At 60.9% G+C, this 17626-nt stretch overlaps 3 protein-coding genes across 11 annotated transcripts in view; 1 reads left to right on the forward strand and 2 right to left on the reverse strand.

The window, feature by feature from the left end:
- BOP1 (block of proliferation 1) overlaps positions 1-16534 on the forward strand; it is a 29079-nt gene extending 12545 nt beyond the window's left edge. The window contains exons 3-16 of the mRNA XM_012813065.2: positions 3302-3382; positions 13619-13773; positions 13848-13965; positions 14042-14143; positions 14211-14423; positions 14491-14652; positions 14778-14858; positions 14941-15010; positions 15088-15220; positions 15296-15476; positions 15554-15842; positions 15925-16009; positions 16103-16210; positions 16287-16534. Coding sequence (XP_012668519.1) covers positions 3302-3382; positions 13619-13773; positions 13848-13965; positions 14042-14143; positions 14211-14423; positions 14491-14652; positions 14778-14858; positions 14941-15010; positions 15088-15220; positions 15296-15476; positions 15554-15842; positions 15925-16009; positions 16103-16210; positions 16287-16440 — 1932 coding nt within the window. The 3' untranslated portion in view covers positions 16441-16534. The remainder of the gene's footprint in view (positions 1-3301; positions 3383-13618; positions 13774-13847; positions 13966-14041; positions 14144-14210; positions 14424-14490; positions 14653-14777; positions 14859-14940; positions 15011-15087; positions 15221-15295; positions 15477-15553; positions 15843-15924; positions 16010-16102; positions 16211-16286) is intronic.
- Positions 10127-11962, reverse strand: SCX (scleraxis bHLH transcription factor). The gene is made up of 2 exons (XM_003802342.3): positions 11363-11962; positions 10127-10542 (listed from the first exon to the last, which is right to left on the reverse strand). The coding sequence occupies exons 1-2, from the start codon at positions 11924-11926 to the stop codon at positions 10504-10506; spliced, it is 603 nt and encodes a 200-aa protein (XP_003802390.1). The 5' UTR covers positions 11927-11962; the 3' UTR covers positions 10127-10503.
- A 93-nt stretch (positions 16535-16627) lies between the features above and the next one.
- MROH1 (maestro heat like repeat family member 1) overlaps positions 16628-17626 on the reverse strand; it is a 70035-nt gene continuing 69036 nt past the window's right edge. For all 9 annotated transcript variants that reach the window (XM_012813090.2, XM_023508367.1, XM_023508368.1 and 6 more), the window contains 3 exons: positions 17470-17572; positions 17310-17375; positions 16628-16926 (listed from right to left, as the gene is read on the reverse strand). In XM_012813090.2, coding sequence (XP_012668544.1) covers positions 16841-16926; positions 17310-17375; positions 17470-17572 — 255 coding nt within the window. In that variant the 3' untranslated portion in view covers positions 16628-16840. The remainder of the gene's footprint in view (positions 16927-17309; positions 17376-17469; positions 17573-17626) is intronic.

Raw genomic sequence — 17626 nt, forward strand, 5'->3', positions numbered from 1 at the left:
GTGGCTGGCGCCTTAGCCGGTTGAGCTATAGGTGCCGAGCCTGTAGCTGTATTTTAAAATGGCCACAGTCATACTCCTCCCAAATGCAAAATGCTGTCCCTGCAGAGATCCCTCAGAACCTCTGTCACTGTGTTAGCTCTGGACTCAGCTCCAGGGTCTCATCTAAATGAGGCCCCACACGGGGTGGGGGACAGTTCTGAGCAGTGCTGGCTGCTGGCACCCAGTCAGTCACTAAGCTTTTCATTTCACAGTGGGAAGCAGGTAGTGGAAGCAGTCTGTAGTCTGAGGTGCTTTTGAGGTCAGGCGGGGAGGTAGGGCCAGTTGCTTGTGGGGGGCTAGCTTCCCCTGAGATGCCCCTGCCGCTCTGAGTGTTCTCTCTGACTCACCTTCCTTGTCCTTGAGAAAGAAGGGGCATTTTTTACTCTGTGCTATCTCTGGTCTCTTTAGTCCCTGTGTATGTTTTCTTCTCTTTTATTTTTATTTTTTTCTTTTTATTTCCTTGGGTTTCTTTTGTTGTTGTTGAGACAGAGTCCGACCCTATGCCCTGAGCAGAGTGCAGTGGTGTCATAGCTCACTGCAACCTCAAGACTCGGCTGTGGGCATCCTGCTGTCTCAGCCTCTGGAAGCAAGTGCTTGCTGTGGTGCTTGGCTGGGTTTTTCATTTTTTTAATGAGTCAGGGTCTCACTCTCGCTCAGACATATCTCAAACTACAGAGCTCAATCAATTCTCCTGCCTCAGCCTCCCACAGTACTGGGATTACAGGTGTGAGCCACTGCACTTGGCCTTGCTGGTATATTTTCTGTAGGAGCATATGGCTCGTTGACAGGCCAATCCTGCTGGACAAGCCACATGCCTAGAGTCCTTGTGTCCAGAGAGCTTCCCGGCATCCTTACCGGGTGTGGGCCGTTCAGTCTTCTTCATGTGCTCCCATCTTCACCTGGAGGTGTCAGAGTGCAGGTGTACTTGCTGGTGGCTGCTGCCCTCCTGCCTCCTAGGGCTCTAGCAGCATCTGCTTGTGGGCAGCCTGACTCGGAAGCCAGAGGGAAGGAAGTACTAGGAGCAGTGCCCTGGCTCAACTGTCTTTACCACCCTCCTGAGACAAGGGTCTGTCTCACAGGAAGAGACGATCCTTGCTGTCATTAACATTGTGGTGGTTGGGTGTGGCCTGATGCCAGGCTGTGAGGAGATTTTGCAGTGGCAGTGAGGAGCTGATCTTGTTTGGGTACCTTTTTTGGGCTGCCAGAGACCACCTTGGTTCCTCAAGTACATTCTGGCCCTGGGGCTTGGCCGTGACCTGTCTGCACCCTGAGGATCAGAGGCTGCCTAGGGTTCTGGTCAGGTCATCCTCCCCTGTGCTTCTTCACTGGCTCCTTCTCCTGGCTCCAGTGCGAGCACCTCCCCCATCCTGGTCAGCAGAGCCCTCCACCTGGAGCCCTGCCTGGCACTGGTCCTGCACTCCATCTGCCCTGCCCCCTGCCTCCTGTAGGTCCTGTAGCACTCCTGGAGCAGGTCCCTCTGGCTTGCCCGTCCTTGCTGTCCCTATGGTGTCTTTTTCATGACCTTGTACAGTCCCCCTTGCGGAGCTGCCCCTCCTGTTCTTAGGCCTGCATCCCCTCACCCAGGCTTGTCAGGGTAGCTCTGAGCAGGGTTGAGCCTGCCCTCTTGGTGCTATGGGGCCTTGGGCCTACATAGATTTGGTCAGTCCTAACCCCCTATGGCGTCTATACCATTGCAAGGTGGGGGGCTCTAGGAATGCATTGCAGGCCTATGTTCTGTTTGTCTGGGCTTTTTGTGTTTTTTCTTAATTTTGAAATTAAAAAAAATATTTTCAATAGCCCAAAGCTTCTACCACTAATATTTAGTGTGCTGGGGCCTTCCTAGGTTAGTTCCCAGGGCTGTGGCTGTCCTAGTGTCTGTGGGCTTTGCTCCTAGGGAGCAGTGAGGGTAGGGTAGCTGCTGCTGCCCTCTGCTGGGCGCCATATGCCCTGCAGCCCTCACCTCTGTGTAGATGCACCTGGAGCCTGGGGTGCTTCTTGGCTCTGCAGCCCCTGCATGGCTGCACCCACAAGGCAGCACGGAGTTGGGGGTGGTGCACAGTGCAGATGGCAAGTTACCATCACCTGCTGGGACCCTGTCCCTGTGGCCTTGGCCCTGAGGTTGGGATCTGGGGGTGCAGCACCATGGCCCATGGCCACTTGGTAATCAACCAGCCTTGGCCTGAGGGCTGCCCAGCTTAAGGCCTGGGGTGGGTGTGCCTGGCCTTTGCTGCTGGTTGGGGGTCGGTGCAGCTGGGCATTGGGTGCTCCCAGCTGCTGTCCCATGCTGCCAGGCACTGTGACCCGCTTCCAGCAGGCAGTAGAGGAGAAGGGGGCGGAGGATGTGGAAACTGAATCTCTCCTGTCCCTGGCCTGGAGAAAAACTTAGTCTGCAGTCCCTGTTTATATTGAGGGAAAAAACAGGCGCAAGGAAGAGCAGGCTGGGCAGGCCTTTGGCTCCTACCCGGGCAGGAGGGCGTGGGGCTCCGGCAGGGGCTGCGCTCGGGGTTCCTGCTCTCCCTGGGGTGAGGTGGGTCTGTTTTCCCCATCAGTCCTGGTTCTGCCAGTAAACCCGATCCGGTTGGAGCCATCTCCTCAGGCGGGGGAGAATCTGTTTTCCAGGTTGGGTTGTGAATTCTCAGCAGCCCTCTCCCTGACCTGGGGGACTTGGGGCCATGGACATACTGGGTGGGAGGTTCTGGGGACCTGCAGGGACTGTAGGTATTCTGAGAGTTCAAGGTGCCTCTCTAGGCCCTTGGCCTGCTGTGCTGGGCTAGACAGACCTCTCCTCAACCCAAGAGTGGGTAAGACCCCTTAGGCAGAGTGCACCCTCATCCCCTCCATATCGCTATCAGGTGTGGTGCTGCTGGCTGCTGTCCTCTCACCCCATTTCTGACCCCTGCTGCTGACTCGGGACCTGCTGTAGGTCCCTACGACAGGAGCCCTGACAGTGGCGGGAGTGCCAGGTGGTTGGGGGGTGTTCTCCACCCCAATGGGGCCCTGCTGCTGGCTGCTATGGGGCAGGGGGCCATGGGGAAGCTGGTGAGTCCAGCCCTTGCAGAAGCCCAGTGTCTGGGCAGAGCCTGTGGTGGTGAGTACCAGCCACACAGGTGCACATGCAAGTGGGGTATTAGGTGGGGGCCTTGGCCTCAGCCTTGGGGAGAATTTCTTCCCAAGTCCTTTACAAGAGGAGGAGGCTGGGGTCCCTGGGACCTGTCCAAGGGCATCCCATGCCCATATAGTAACCATTCTTTCCTCCCTACAGTCCCGTCCCCTTTGCCCGAGCACAGAGGTAGTGCACATGGGGAACACAGATGAGTATGCCGAGGACAGCTCTGATGAGGAGGTAAGCTGGGTGCGTGTGCCTCCATGCGGGGTGGGAGGCCCTCTGCCAGGACAAGGTAGCCACGAGCTACCTACCAGGGGTGCTGGGCCTTCCCGTGAGGGGGTTGGGCCATGGCGAGGCCTGAGTGGGTGTTCAGGCTTGGAACCTTGTTCTATGCCTGGAAGAGTGATTTTGGGTTTTGGGACACATGACTGCAGCAGTGTGGATCATCACCTTCAACAGGGAAGGGAGGCTGGGCGTGGCTGTGTGGCTCCGTGGATTGTGTGTGTCTATAGGGTGGCCTGTTCTGGGTCACTGTGTTCCCCTGGGGGTGTCACGAGGGTACTAAGTCTCCCATCTATGGGGGCTGCTGCAGCTACGGGCAGGGGTGGACTTCTGGGGTCCTGCTTGGCTCTAGCCTTTCCCTGGTATCCTCCGGCTGTGGCCAGTGTGGGCTGGCCCACGGCCTTCAGGCCTCTGACTGAGTTCCAGGAGCAGTTACTAGGGGCAGCAGAGTGTGGTGGTTCCTCTCAAGTTTACAGCCTGAAGGGCAAAGCCTAGTGCTGGGGTGGGGATTACCCTGGTTTCTCTGAGATCCAGAGACCGTAGCAGGCTGTGTCTAGGGGATAGCGAGATCACCTGCCTGTCTGCTCCCTGGTATGGCCCTGGTGCCACTCACTCCAGTGGGAGTACAGGCCTCCTCTGGGCCCTGAAGGATGCTGGGGGAAGGCAGGCTTTGGTGAGGCCTACAGGGACAGGCCTCACTTCCCCTGGTGGGGCTGTCCCTGGAGCCTGGGGGAGACACGCGCCCCCCACTCAGGTCCTCCCCCATGCTTGCGCTGTCTTGGCAGTGGCTGCTTGGCCGCCCGCCCGATCCGGTCTCTGCTGCGTGTTCAGAGAACAGAGACAAAACAAAATAAATTGGTTTCCTGGCCATAGCAGCGGTGCACTCGGCAAGGGGGGCCACGCAGCACAGCCCTGCCTGTCTCCCCTCCCCCTCCCAGGGGCTCTGGCTGTCGGCAGCCACATCCTGTCGGCTACTTTTTTATATTTGGTATTTTGAGAAATCGATGGTGATTGTAAGTGGAGTGCAGAGGCTGGGGGAGAGGCCCAGGCTGTCGTGGGCGACTGCAGGGCTGACCTGACCTGCTGCCCATGGAGCTTTGCGCAGGGCCTGTCCATGCCACTGCTGGCCTCGGGGTGGGCAGCCCCCTGCTGCGCTGGGAGGAAGCTGGCCGGGCCGTGGGGGCTGCTTCCTCTGTGATGACTATCCCAGATGTGGTCTGAGTGACAGCCCAGGAGCTGAGATCCCTCCTGGCCGTGCTCCTGCCCGCACAGCCGGCCGGCAGCTTGAGGGGGTGGCAGAGCTCAGCTTTCAGGAGCCCAGCCAGACCTGGACAGATGTCCCTTCCCCAGAAGTCCATGGTGGGGAGGGGGGCATGTATCTCCTGCCCCAGGGTTATGTCTATCTGGGCATCTGTACCCTGGGGGCAAAGTGAGGCAGCCCGAGGGGAGTGGTCTGGGGCCACAGGTGGGCAGTGGGGTAGCTGAGCCCACAGCCTCCCAGCAAGTGCCAGGCCAAGGATTTGGGTAGGGTGAAGAGGGCTGGGGGTTGTGCACATAGTTCCCCCTTTGTGGCTATACCTTGTTGGGTTGGGCAGCCCCTGCTTGTGCCTCCATTGGACAGTCCCTTCTTCCAGATACATCCTTGGAGATGGCTGGTGGTGCTGACACAGGTACTACTACGTGGATGGATGGACAGAGTCTAGGGGTTGGGGCTCTAGAGGATCCTGCTGGAGGGAGGTGTGCCAGCCTCCCACCTGCCTCCCTTCCTGGGCTTCTTCCCTGCCCACCCCTAGGTCTGGGGATGCTGTGGCTTCTATGCCCCCTGACTGCTGGCCTCTGCTGGGGCCTGCTTTGGGGTTCCCTGGTCCTAGATGCTAACTTCCCTAACTGGCCTGCGCTTTGTGGGAGAGCTGCTTCCATACGGGTGGTCGTCTCCTTCCCTCCCAGGATGAGGCTGAGGAAGGTGTGGTGGAGCCCCTTGATTGAACTGTTGGGCCTGGTGGGGTCCTGGCTGCCATGGAGTGAGGGGTGCCTCTGGGAGCTGGCTGAGCTGCATTTGCCCCGCCCCCGCATGGCCACCTCACCCCGCTCCCACTGTGCCTGGAGCTTCACAGACGTGATCTCATCCAGCCGCCGGGACCCCCAGGGAGGGGGGCCTGGGGGCCGGGGTGGAGGGGTTGGGGCGGGGCAAGGGGCCTGTGGGGCCTTTGCAAAGGGAGCTCCCCTCTTTGTGTCAAGCAGCTGGGAGAAACTGAGGCTGGGGTACTGCCCAGGGGAGGAGCTGCCCACCTGCCCTCCTCCTCGCCTACCCAACTCGCCTTTGGCATGTTTGTCTAGAAAGTGTGGCCAGGATTCAGGGGCTGCCTTGTCCTTGCCCTCTCCCTGGGGGTGTTGGGTCTGGGCCTATCTCTTGAGATGCCTATGGGGCTTGGGCTGGAGGTGGGAGCCGCAATGGTGGCTGCCCCCTGGGATGGGTCCATCTGCATCCAGAGCCGCCATCCCCTCTGCTCTCTTGCCAAATGCCGTTAATGGCTTCTCCCAGCTACTGAACCAGCAGCTGCCTCCAGTGCTGGCGGCCTCCTGCTCCTCCGAGGCTGGCCCCGCCCGCCTGCGTCCTGGCTCTGCACACTAAGACTTGCGTCGCTGTTGGCAGCCAGCACCTCTCGGCTCAGGTTTCCCAGCTCCCAGCGAGTGAGTGAGCAGTTGGCCCTCCCCATTTGGTTTGTGGAGGGCGCCCCAGGCCTGCAGCCTGCCTCGGCCCCAGTGGCCATCTGCCGTGCGGCCAGCCCATGTGCCAGCCTCCAAAGGGGCCCAGACGGCCCTCCCTGCTCTCCTTTCTGCTGTGTGCCTTGGCCAGTCTTGCCAGGGAGGGGCACCAATGTGCTCTGATGACCCGAAATCCTCTCCAGTGGCCTTGGGCATAGTGGGTGTGCTGCGGCCTTGTTGAGTGCCCTTTGGCTAGGGAAACCCTGGCTCTACCCATCACCACCTCTGCCCAAGAGCCACCCTTTGCATTCAATTGTCCCAGTTTAGAGAGAAGATTCTTCTTGGGAAGAGTGGAGATGGGTCCAGGAGGAGGGTCCATGGTGGAAATCAGCTGTCCCCTAGGAGGGGTCTTTCAGGACCTGTGGTTGGCAGATGGAGGTGGGCTTTTCTTTCTTTCTGGGCTGTGGGGTGGGGTGCCTAGGCCTGCTCTGGTACCTAGTTGGAGCCAGTTTTCTTAGCAGTGGGAACCCAGGCAGGTAATGGGGTGTCAGTGGGAGGGTGCTAGGGACAGGGGCTCTGAGGGGAGGTCCTCCCTGAGCTGGCAGAGCCAGCCTATAGGAACTGACCAGAGGAGGTGTCTCGGGGGCAGGTTTTATGGGACCTGGCTAGCAGGGGCTGCTGGCCAGGGTAGGGGCCCTCGGAAGAGTCTAGCTGCTTGGGCCAGGCTATGCATGTGTCCCAGGACCAGGGTGTCCTGCTGGGGACAGGCATCCCAGATGCTCTTGTGCAGTGCTTGGGGCTGAGCAGGTGGCAATCCAGCCCCCTCCAGCTTGAAGCTGCAGCCCTGTCTGAACAGTGGGTGATCTGTAGCCCAGGTCCCCTCCCCAGCACTCCCATGGGAGTCTAGGAGCCTCTGCTCTGTTGGATTCTAGGGTAGCGTCTGGGTAAAGGGTGCTCTCTCTCTTCATTCTAGGCCATCTTCTTGAGGGAGAGACACATGGGTAGTGGGAGGTAAGGGACTAGAGCAGGGAAAGTCCTACTGGACCTACTTTCCCATCTGCCAAGGACTCTGGCTCCAGCTCCAGGGCTCAGCCTCCTGCTGGAGCCTCCTGGGGGGTTGGATGTAGCAGGTGACCCTGGCACAATCCACTGGCCCTGTCCTGCCCTGAGCAGCAGACAGAGGAGGAGGAGTCCGCATAGGAAGGCTGTGTGTCACTGCCAGAGACAGGCCCTTGCTGTTGCATGCAGGGGGAGTAGAATGGTGCTGAACACTACCCGCATTGTAATCGGAGAGGGGCCAGGGGAAGAGAGAGCCTGAGCGAGGGCGGCTGACCCCATGCTCCCGGGGGACAGGTGGGAGAGGCGGAACGAGGAGAGAGTGAAGGATTCCAGAGGTGGGCCGGCTTCCTCTCTTGCAGACAGACACGGGAGGGCGGCGGGCAGCGGGCCAGCCCCGTACCTGCAGTTCCAATCTGTGGTCCTGACAGCTGCAGCCACTTTGGGGAGGGGGAGGGGAGGGGGCTCATCAAGGGCGGAAAAACCCCAGCCAGCACATCAGCCTCTGATGCCTGTGTCCGGGGCAGTCTGAGGATGGAGGCCCCCAGGAAAGCACTGACCCTGGGTCTGCATGTGCCTTTGGCCAGCCGGCCTGGGCTTAGAGTAGAATGCCTGACCTGGAGGGTCACACGTGTTTCCTGGCAGCCCACAGGTGCTGAGAAGGGCAGGGCGGCTGGCCTGTGGGCGCAGGCGGCCTGGTGATGAATCATGTGCCCGTTCCTGGGCTGGGGACAGGGAGCTGACAGCTGAGGCTGAGCGGAGCATTTCCAGTCCGTCTCAGCTCACAGGGGTTGCCGCCCCAAGGTGCGGGTGGGCCCCTCTTTCCCAGCTGCTTCTGTGGGGCATGTGAGAAGAACCCTAGGTCTGCCCCATGGGTCCTGGCATAGGGGAGGCTTGAGACTAGCACTCTGGACGGCAGCCAGGGGCTGTGGTGGGCAGGGAACACCTGCCACCTTCGGCTATAACTCTGTGGACTCGCGTGGAGCACAGGGCAGTGGTTTAGCCCACACTACCCCCGGTCTGGTTTGAATTTCTGGAGCAGTGGAGGCTGACAGAGTGCTCCGCTGCATCCCCCTCTTGCTGGTTGGTGAGCCAGGTCCTGGGCCTCTGCTACCGGTGCAGCTCAGGGACCAGCCGGGCTGGCTGCCCAGACCTGAGGCTGGGCCAAGCTGCAGCCGCGGTCAGAGTCAGGCCCTGCAGTAGAGGGCTTGGCCAGCGCGTGCCGCACCCCGACCCACTGAGCCGTGGGGACCCTCCTGGCTCCAAGGCCCTTTTCATTTGGCCCCATTCAACACCCCAGACTGGGGCCCCAGTCCAGTGGGCTTCTATGTTCTTACCTGCATCCCCTGGGCCCTGCCCAGAACCCCCCATTGCTGGCCCTGCGCCCACCCACCTGCTCTAGCCTTTGCCTCCCCTCCACACTGGGTCCCTGGGCATGTGTGCCCCTTGGTCCCTCACCATGTTCCTGACATTTGCCTGCTCAGGCCAACAGCCTGCACCCCATTGAGGGGTGCCTTTAGGAACTTGCAGTATCTGATTGCAAAAGGCCCGTCCCCTTTGATTCATCCCTGACACTGGCCAGGCTACTCCAACTCTTGAGGTAGATGCCCATATGGTCACCCATCTTCTTGTGAGGCCTGTGGACGGGGGCAGGTGGGCCCTGGACTCTTCTTTGCAAAACTGCACCTGGTACCTGGAGGTGAGGACCCTATATTGTCTAGATAGTGTTCCTGGGGCCCACCCAGCTTCTCATGGAAGCCTTGTTGCCTGGGAGGGTGGCTGGACAGGGCTGCGATGAAAACACCCTGAAGAGGGGAAGGGGCCACCTCAGCCCCTAGGTGTACCCCCACACCCTGCCTAGGGCCTGAGATCCTGGATGGGAGGGGACTTCTATAGTGGCCAGGCTTGTCTTCCCCACCTTCTGGACAGCTGTAGGCTCCTGCAGGATTAAGGAGAGGAAATTTGGGGTTGGGTTTCTCTCTGAACGAAACCTGCCGCTGACTTTTTATCCTGTTATGTTTCTGTCAGATTGGACACAGCCCCCTCTGGCCCTTAATGGCTCTGACTTTGAGAATTTCCTTCAGAATTACACTAGCACTTCCTGGCCTGCAGCCTCTGGGGTCTGTGGTGCAGGCAGGAGGTAGCTCTAGCCCTGCCCCATGCAGGTGCCCGGTGGGCCTCAGCACCTGGATCCCCTGGTGGGGGTGCTAAGGGCCATAATGCTTGGAGCTAGGGTCTGAGGAGGGGCCTGAGGCTGCCCCACTGCCTGCACCTGGTACCCTCAGCCAGTCTCCACCCTGCCGGAAGTCAAGCTGCTGTTGGGTTTGGTGGGGGAGGTGGCCCCACAGAGCCACCCTGCCTTTTTTCTCTGCTCTGCCCACTTTAGCTCATACCACTAAACTATAATTGTCACCTGCAAGATTTAATGGCTAGCCAGCTGTGTAGGGAGCTTGGCCTATGTCAGCCTCTTCACAGCAGGTGGCGTCTTGGGGGTTGGGTGGGGTGCAGCAGGGGAAGGATGGTCAGGGGGTCCTTGCAGCATGGGCACTTATTCCAAGGGCTGTGCGGAGGTGGGGGCAGGGGAGTGGGGTGAGCCTGGCACACAGCGGGTCCCATACTCCTTCCTGGGCTCTGTGGACAAAACTGCAGTGCCGCCTGCCTGCAGGGGAGAGGCCTGAGCCCTGCAGCCAGCTTTTCCTTCTTGCCTTTTCAGGAGCCCCTGGGTATCTGGTAGGCCCACAGATGGGGCAGGGTGGCTCTGTTGCTGCCCACCCATCTCCTGCTGTGGAGCAGGGGCTTTGTCTATCCTTCCCTTCCCTACCCTAGCCTGCCCCTGAAGCCCCCCAGGAGCTTCACACTGCCTTGCTCCAGTTAGAGTTGGCCGAGCCTTGGGGGCACTTGGCCCAGGGAGGGTAGGCTCAGGGTGGGGGTGAATTCCAAACCTTCCAAGAGGACAGTCTGCCTCTCTATTTGGAAGATACTGTTTTGTTTTTAATTTTACAAAATTTCCAGACTTTATATTATCATATAAAAGGCACAAGATGCCAACACAGCAACCAGAAGAAAACCCAGGCGGGAAGCCAGCATGGAAAGTTCCAGTGGGCCTGGGCAGGTGCTGCGGCTAGCTCAGAGTCCTGATGCCGCCTGTCCGTCTGTCTTCCACGGGCCCTGCTCACAGCCTGGTGGGGCTGCCTGGTGGGCATACTTATGGAAGTCTGTGCCCGAGTTGGGTCCAAGGTGGGGCTCTCTGTGGCACACCGGGGGCATCCACCTTCCCCAGCAGCATCTGCCTCCTGGCGGCCATGGGCCCACTCCTAACTTCGAATTGCCGTCTTTCTGTCGCGATCCTTGCTCTGCAGAGGGGAGGGAGGAGTGTGAGGGGTGGGCAGACACCCTGAGACGGGGTGCCACCCCACACTGCCTGCGTCTCTGGTTTCCTCACCAGGTGCTGCCTCCGGTGGTGGGGCTGAGGCACCCCCTTCCCACCTCACCCCAGCTTCCCCGTGCATTCTGGGGAGGGGAGTACAGTGCTGCACAGCCGAAATTGTAAAATTAAATTTCCCAGATGTTCAGGCCCCAGGAGCTCGTGCGTGCTGTCTGGAGAGGAAATGGGGATTGGGAAAAGCCATGCCGTATTTTCTCCCTGCTCACCCTGCTTTTCCGGTGCCACCAAGCACAGCAGGGGCTGTAAATCACAGCTGGCCTGCAACTCCTGCAGTGTGGCCCTCACCCCTGCAGCACTGTGGCACCCCTGCCAGCCTCTGCCCTTGTGCCCACGGCCTGGGGCATAGCAGGTGCCAGTCAGTCTGAGGCAGTAGTGCAATGTGAGGGGCACATAGACCCAGGGATCCCTCCTTTCCTGCCTCATTGTGCCCCCAAGCCCCTTCCCATGAGGGCAGAGCGAGTGAGTGTGAAGCAGCATCCCACTTCCTGGACTCAACTGGCTGAAAAGTGAAGCCTGAGCCACTCTGTGCCAGGTTTCCCTTCCCCAGGTTGGCATCTGCCCTGCCTTGCCCCAGATCTCATCTGTTGCCACTGCCCTGCACTCGCGGGTCCCTGTGACCCGGGGAGCCTGTGTCCTAGGGACTCCTGGGGAGGCTTGGGTTACAGGTGTTGCCCGCCCTACTACGTTATGCCCTCCGTCTCCCGCCCCCTTGCTGGCGCTGTTCTCACCAGCTTTCTCTGGTTGCTGAGACAGAAGGTGCAGATCTGCTTGGGCTGAGCGTTCTCTCCATCGCGGGCCGGGGGCGGTGGCGTGGGGCTGCCTGAGCGGGCCGCGTGGAAGAAGTTGGGCCCTGAGTGGCACGGTTGTCCGTCGCCACAGGCCTCGCCCACCAGCAGCACGTTGCCCAGGTGTGAGATATAGCTGGAGGCCAGGCGTAGTGTCTCGATCTTGGAGAGCTTGCGGTCAGCTGGCTCGGTGGGGATGAGCGTACGCAGCGCGGTGAAGGCCGTGTTCACGCTGTTTGTGCGGTCCCGCTCGCGTGCATTGGCCGTGTGCCGCTGTCGGGGCTCGCGGCCCGGCCGGCCCCCCGCCCCTGGCCCGCCACCCCCGGCCCGCCGGCCCCCGGCCCTCCGCCGGGCGCCCTGAAGGCCGCAGCGCCCTGTGTGCATGCGGCAGGGTTTCTCGTCGGAGCCTGAGCTCTCGCTACCACGGTCCTCGTCCTCCGACAGCGGGCTCACCTCGGGGTACAGGTAGCGGCCCGGCGGCGCCGAGCGCAGCATGGCGAAAGACATGGAACTGCTGGGGCGCGGCGTCAGCTGCGCCGCACGCTGCTCATGCCGCCTCCTGAGGCCGCCGCGGGCCTCGTGGGCCTCGCGGGCCGCCCGGGGCCGGGGCGAGGCGCCGGGTCTTGGCTGCGCCCCGCGGTGGCGGCTGCTAGGCGCCGCGCGCACATGTGCGACTGGGCTGGAGGGAAGCAGCGGGCCGCGCCTTTATAGTGTGTTCGGCCCCTCCCCCCGTGCCGCCCGCCCCGCCCCTTCTCTCCGGAGGCTCCATCAAGCTCTGAGCTTCTGCCTTCACTGGCTGCCTCCTTCCCCAGCCCTTAACCTTACACCCCCAAACCCCTGCCTTCCCACCTCCATGCTCAGGGTCAGGTCTTTGGAGCATCTCTCTTTCCTGGGGAATGCAGGGCAAGTGGGAGCCCCTTCTGGGTGGCAAGTCAGGTCCCCAAGACTGCAATGGCTCACTCCTTCTTAGCAGGTGAGCAGGGCTCCAGCAGTATCCACGGCCCTGCTTGCTTCCCTGGCATAAAAGCATGTTAACCCAGCCACCCTGGCCCAGGAGCCTGGCCGCGCCCTGTCTGTCTCGCCCTCCTGTGTGCAACTGGGCCTGTCTGCCAGGCCGGGTGCCTCTGCCTCAACACTGGTATGAGCCAGCCTCTCCCGTCTGTCTTGCACCTGCCCTTCTACGCCTGGCACAGGCTGTGCCTTCTGCTAGGTCCTCTCCCACTCTACTCAGCTCATTCCTGCTCTCTTGCTTAAGAGTACCTACCCCCATGCCCTGTTGGGTGCGTCCTGTAGGCCTCCTTGACCCTGACTGGGGACCAGGCATGCTTGGATAAGACTTGGTTCCTCCTTAGAGCCCCCGGGTTCCTCAGGAAACACTCCTGTTCATCTAGTGTGGGGATGGCCATGTTGTCTTCGGGTATTAGAGGACTTCCTTCCCCATGGAGAAGAAAAGGATATTCTTAGCAGTGGATAGGACACTGGGAGCTTGGGGGTGGACCTGTGGGGAGGGGCATGAGTAGGCAGGTACGGGGGGGGGGGGGCAGAGCCCAAGGGGTCAGTCTTGTCCCACTGGGGGCTCCCAACTGTGCTTGTCCTGTCTGCCCCTCCCCTGTAGCTACTGTTGCAGGAAGCAGTGCCTGGGCAGCAGTCCCCAGGCTGGAAGGAGCGAGGGTGGCTGGCAGGGGCTGCAACCAGGAATGTGTGTCCAGGAATGTAGCTGCTCTGCCCATCTGGGGGTGGGGAGTCTTTGGCCAGTCACGGCAGAAAGCAGTGACTTCTGCCTCCTGTAGGGTGGGTCTGATAGGGTCTTCCCATCACCCCTGCCCACCTCTGCCTCAGGCCCCTGCCAGGGGAAGGAGCCCGGTGGGCGATGAGGTCATCGCTGTCTGTGGCTGCCCAGAGCCCCAGCCAAGGAATCCAACAAGCGGGGTGGGGGGGCCTGGGGTTGGCACCGCTTCAGTGGAAAATGTGAAGGTGCAGCCGGGCGCCTCAGAGGGCGGGGTGGGGGGGCAGTGCCGGCCACTGTGCCACGTCAGACCCCAGGGCCAGAGAAAGGGCATGTGTAGAGGTCAGCTGGCCTCAGGGTGCTCAAGGCTGGTGCCTATACTCCTGCCTGTTCTCCCCTGTGTCTCCTGGGTGGCCCAGAGGGATGTGCTGTGATGGTAGGGCTGAATGTTGATGTGGTGGCTGTGGCTGCAGGATATCCGGAACACAGTGGGCAATGTGCCCTTGGAGTGGTATGAGGACTTCCCCCACGTGGGCTATGACCTGGACGGCAGGCGCATCTACAAGCCCCTGCGGACTCGGGACGAGCTGGACCAGTTCTTAGACAAGATGGATGACCCTAACTACTGGTGAGGGCCTGTGGGCAGGCCTGCAGTGGTGGGGCCGTGAGGCTGGGGCCAGGCTCTGACTGGCTGATCCCTAGGCGTACCGTGCAGGACCAGATGACAGGGCGTGACCTGAGGCTAACTGATCAGCAGGTGGCTCTGGTGTGGCGGCTACAGAGGGGCCAGTTTGGGGATGAGAGCTTCAATCCATATGAGGTAGGCAGCGTGCTGTCCCAGGCGTCTTGAGGTTCCAGTAGGGCCCTGGCCTACATGCCCATGCCTGTTCCCCCAGCCAGCTGTGGACTTCTTCAGTGGCGACATCATGATCCACCCAGTGACCAACCGCCCGGCCGACAAGCGCAGCTTTATCCCCTCCCTGGTGGAGAAAGAGAAGGTGGGAGCATCCCTGCCCCTGGGGCCTGAGCCTTGTGCTGCCTACCCTGACTGGGGCGTCTGTGCAGGTGTCCCGCATGGTACATGCCATCAAGATGGGCTGGATCCAGCCCCGCCGGCCCCGGGATTCCACACCCAGCTTCTACGACCTATGGGCCCAGGAGGACCCCAATGCTGTGCTTGGGCGCCACAAGATGCACGTGCCAGCCCCCAAGCTAGCCCTGCCTGGCCACGCTGAGTCCTACAATCCACCTCCTGAATTCTTGCTCAGCAAGGAAGAGGTGGGCCTGTGCCGGGTAGGGGTCTGGGCACCATCCCCGTGCTCTTGACTCACCCCTTTCTCCATAGCGCTTGGCGTGGGAGCAGAAGGAGCCGGGTGAGAGGAAGCCCAGCTTCCTGCCACGGCAGTTCTCCAGCCTGCGGGCTGTGCCTGCGTACAGCCATTTCATCCAGGAGCGCTTTGAGCGCTGCCTCGACCTATACCTATGCCCACGACAGCGCAAGATGAGGGTGCGTGGGAGCTGGGGGGACAGGTCTGACCAGTGCTCTCCTGCCTCAGGCGAAAGTGGACCCCCAAAATGCAAGATATGGGGGCTGGAGGTGGAGCAAGGCTGATTGCTGCTCTCTTGCCTTAGGTGAACGTGGACCCTGAAGACCTCATCCCTAGACTGCCACGGCCAAGGGACCTGCAGCCCTTCCCCACATGCCAGGCCCTGGTAAGTAGGGCTTGGGGGGGTGGGGTGGACACATGTCCTGGGTGTCCATCTCCTCACTACTACCCTGCTACCCCTTCTGCAGGTCTACAAGGGCCACAGTGACCTTGTCCGTTGCCTCAGTGTCTCCCCAGGGGGACAGTGGCTGGCTTCAGGTGGGCTTGAGGTGGGTAGCTCTAAGTGGGGGCTCAGGGAGGGGGCTTAGATGTCCAGAGCCTTCTGTTGCACCCAGGCTCAGATGATGGCTCCTTGCGGCTCTGGGAGGTGGCCACTGCCCGCTGTGTGAAAATTGTGCCCGTGGGGGGTGTGGTGAGAAGTGTTGCCTGGAACCCCAACCCCACCATCTGCCTGGTGGCTGTGGCTGTGTAAGTGGGGGCAGGGTGTGGGATGGGGTGTGGTGCAGGGGTGTGTGCTGAGGGCTATCTGGCCCTGGCCCACAGGGAGGATGCAGTGCTACTGCTGAACCCCACTTTGGGGGACCGGCTGGTGGTGGGCAGCACAGACCAGCTGCTGAGTGCCTTCGATCCGCCCAAGGAGCCCACCCTGCAGCCTGCCCGCTGGGTGGAGGCCTCAGAGGAGGAGCACCAGGGGGGCCTGCGGCTGCGCATCTGCCATGACAAGGTGAAAGGCAAGGGGTATGGGATGGTCTGGAGTGCGGCTGCCTGATCAGCCAACCAGCCGGCTGCTTTCTCCTGTAGCCAGTAACACAGGTGACCTGGCACGCACGTGGGGACTACTTGGCAGTGGTTCTGGCCACTGCTGGCCATACCCAGGTGCTGATCCACCAGCTGAGTCGGCGCCGCAGCCAGACGCCCTTCCGCCGCAGCCATGGGCAGGTGCAGTGTGTGGCCTTTCACCCCTCCCGGCCCTTCCTGCTTGTAGCCTCCCAGCGCAGTGTCCGCCTTTACCACCTGCTGCGCCAGGAGCTCACCAAGAAGCTGATGCCCAACTGCAAGTGGGTGTCCAGCCTGGCTGTGCACCCTGCAGGTGAGCATGTGGGGGGGCTATGGGCTGTGCACCTTTGGGTGAACTTGTGGGGATGCCTCACTCACTGCATCTGGCTGCTCAGGTGACAATATCATCTGTGGGAGCTACGACAGTAAATTGGTGTGGTTCGATCTGGATCTTTCTACCAAGCCGTACAAGGTGCTGAGGTGAGCTGAGGTGAAGTGTGGTGTGGCCCTGCAGGTCCCTCTCTCTGGCCAACCTATCTCCAGCCCAGCACTACCCCCCCCACCCCCCCACAGGCACCACAGGAAGGCACTACGAGCTGTGGCCTTTCACCCCCGGTACCCACTCTTCGCATCTGGCTCAGACGATGGCAGTGTCATTGTCTGCCATGGCATGGTGTACAAGTGAGTGCTGACCCTGCCTGGCCCCACCCCAGGGAACTCTGTCTGGCTGTGTCCTGAGCTTCCCTCTTCCCCATAGTGATCTTCTGCAGAATCCACTGCTGGTGCCCGTCAAGGTGCTGAAGGGGCATGTGCTGACCCGGGACCTGGGCGTGCTGGATGTTGCCTTCCATCCCTCCCAGCCATGGGTCTTCTCCTCAGGGGCCGATGGGACCATCCGTCTCTTCAGCTAGTGGCCTGCCCTGCCTCTCCATGGCCGGACGGTTGAGGGTTCTGGGGGGCATAGTACTTCTGCTCAGGGTCCTCAATAGAGGCTTTGCTCCCATATCTGATGCTCCCGCCTCTTGAATTGAACTGTTCCCACCCAGGAAAGGGCATTCTCCCAGCATGTACCAGCAGCCAAGGCCACATCACTATCCCTGTCACTTGCTGAGGGCACATGGTTTTATTGGGAAACAGGTGGGGTCTCATGGGATATTTCCCTGCTTGGCCCCAGCGCCTCCCTCACTGAGGGCTCAGGCTCAGGTTTGATCTGTAGCAGTGCCAAGCCTGGCCCTGGCCCATATTCAGGCAGGAGGTCCTTGGGTGGCCCCAGGAAGGTGGTATTGCTTGTACGGGGGACTTGCTGGAACTTCAAGCGAATTTCACCAGGCGGCCCAGGGCCTCAGCAGCCTTCACCCGCACCAGGGGCGCTGGGTCTCTCAGCAACAGCTGGAGAGCTGAGGCAGAGGGCTAGGATTAGGGTGTGGCTGCCAAGGTGCTGGCGAGCTCCCACCACCCTTTGTGGACATCATGCTTGGGAGGCTGTGACCTCTCTGTGTACCCCCCCAGCTGTGCGTGGGCCACGCTCTCCTAACAGACAGGCCTCTGCTGGGAGGGCTCAGGAGCCGACGGAAAGATAGTTTTTCCTTTTTTAGTGTTTTTTAAGCTCTTTTGGAACAGTTAAGAAGTTTCCGTGAATTACTAGAGACGATGAGGTCACCAGTGACAGGGAAAGAAATCCTGAAATCCAGGAAAATCACTTAGTCCCTGTGGGTACCCACAGGGTCAGCAGGGCCCAGTGGGGGTAGGGGCCCATGGTCGGGGGGCAGGGAAGGTTCACCCATAAGGAGCTGCTCCAGGTCCACCTGGGACCAGTGTCTGGACTCTGCATGTAGCACCAGGAACCCTGCAGGGTGGGGCAGAGGGGTGTGGGGGTAAGGGGTGGGAAGGATGGAGGAGCTTAGAAGCTGGTAGGGTAAAGGTTGGGGGGCAGCACTCACCTGTGAACAAGGGGGCTGCTGCACGGATATCTTCCCAGCCACTCTTGAAGTAGAACAGGCTGTCTCTCACCAGGCGCCCCAGCAGGTCTGGGAAGTGCAGCATCTGTGGGGAACCAGCGTCAGCTTTACCCTATACCCTGACACCTGCCCCCACTCC

The sequence above is a fragment of the Otolemur garnettii genome, unplaced genomic scaffold (genome assembly GCF_000181295.1).
Source record: "Otolemur garnettii isolate 467f Iridium unplaced genomic scaffold, OtoGar3 scaffold00245, whole genome shotgun sequence".
NCBI classification, from domain to species: domain Eukaryota; kingdom Metazoa; phylum Chordata; class Mammalia; order Primates; family Galagidae; genus Otolemur; species Otolemur garnettii.

Excerpts from the sequence above, each read along its gene's own strand:
- SCX (XM_003802342.3), bottom strand. The coding sequence starts at position 11,926 with ATGTCTTTCGCCATGCTGCGCTCGGCGCCGCCGGGCCGCTACCTGTAC. Across the intron at positions 10,543-11,362 it reads TCAGCAACCAGAGAAAGCTG|AGCAAGGATCGCGACAGAAA; the intron begins GTGAGAACAGCG and ends TCCCCTCTGCAG.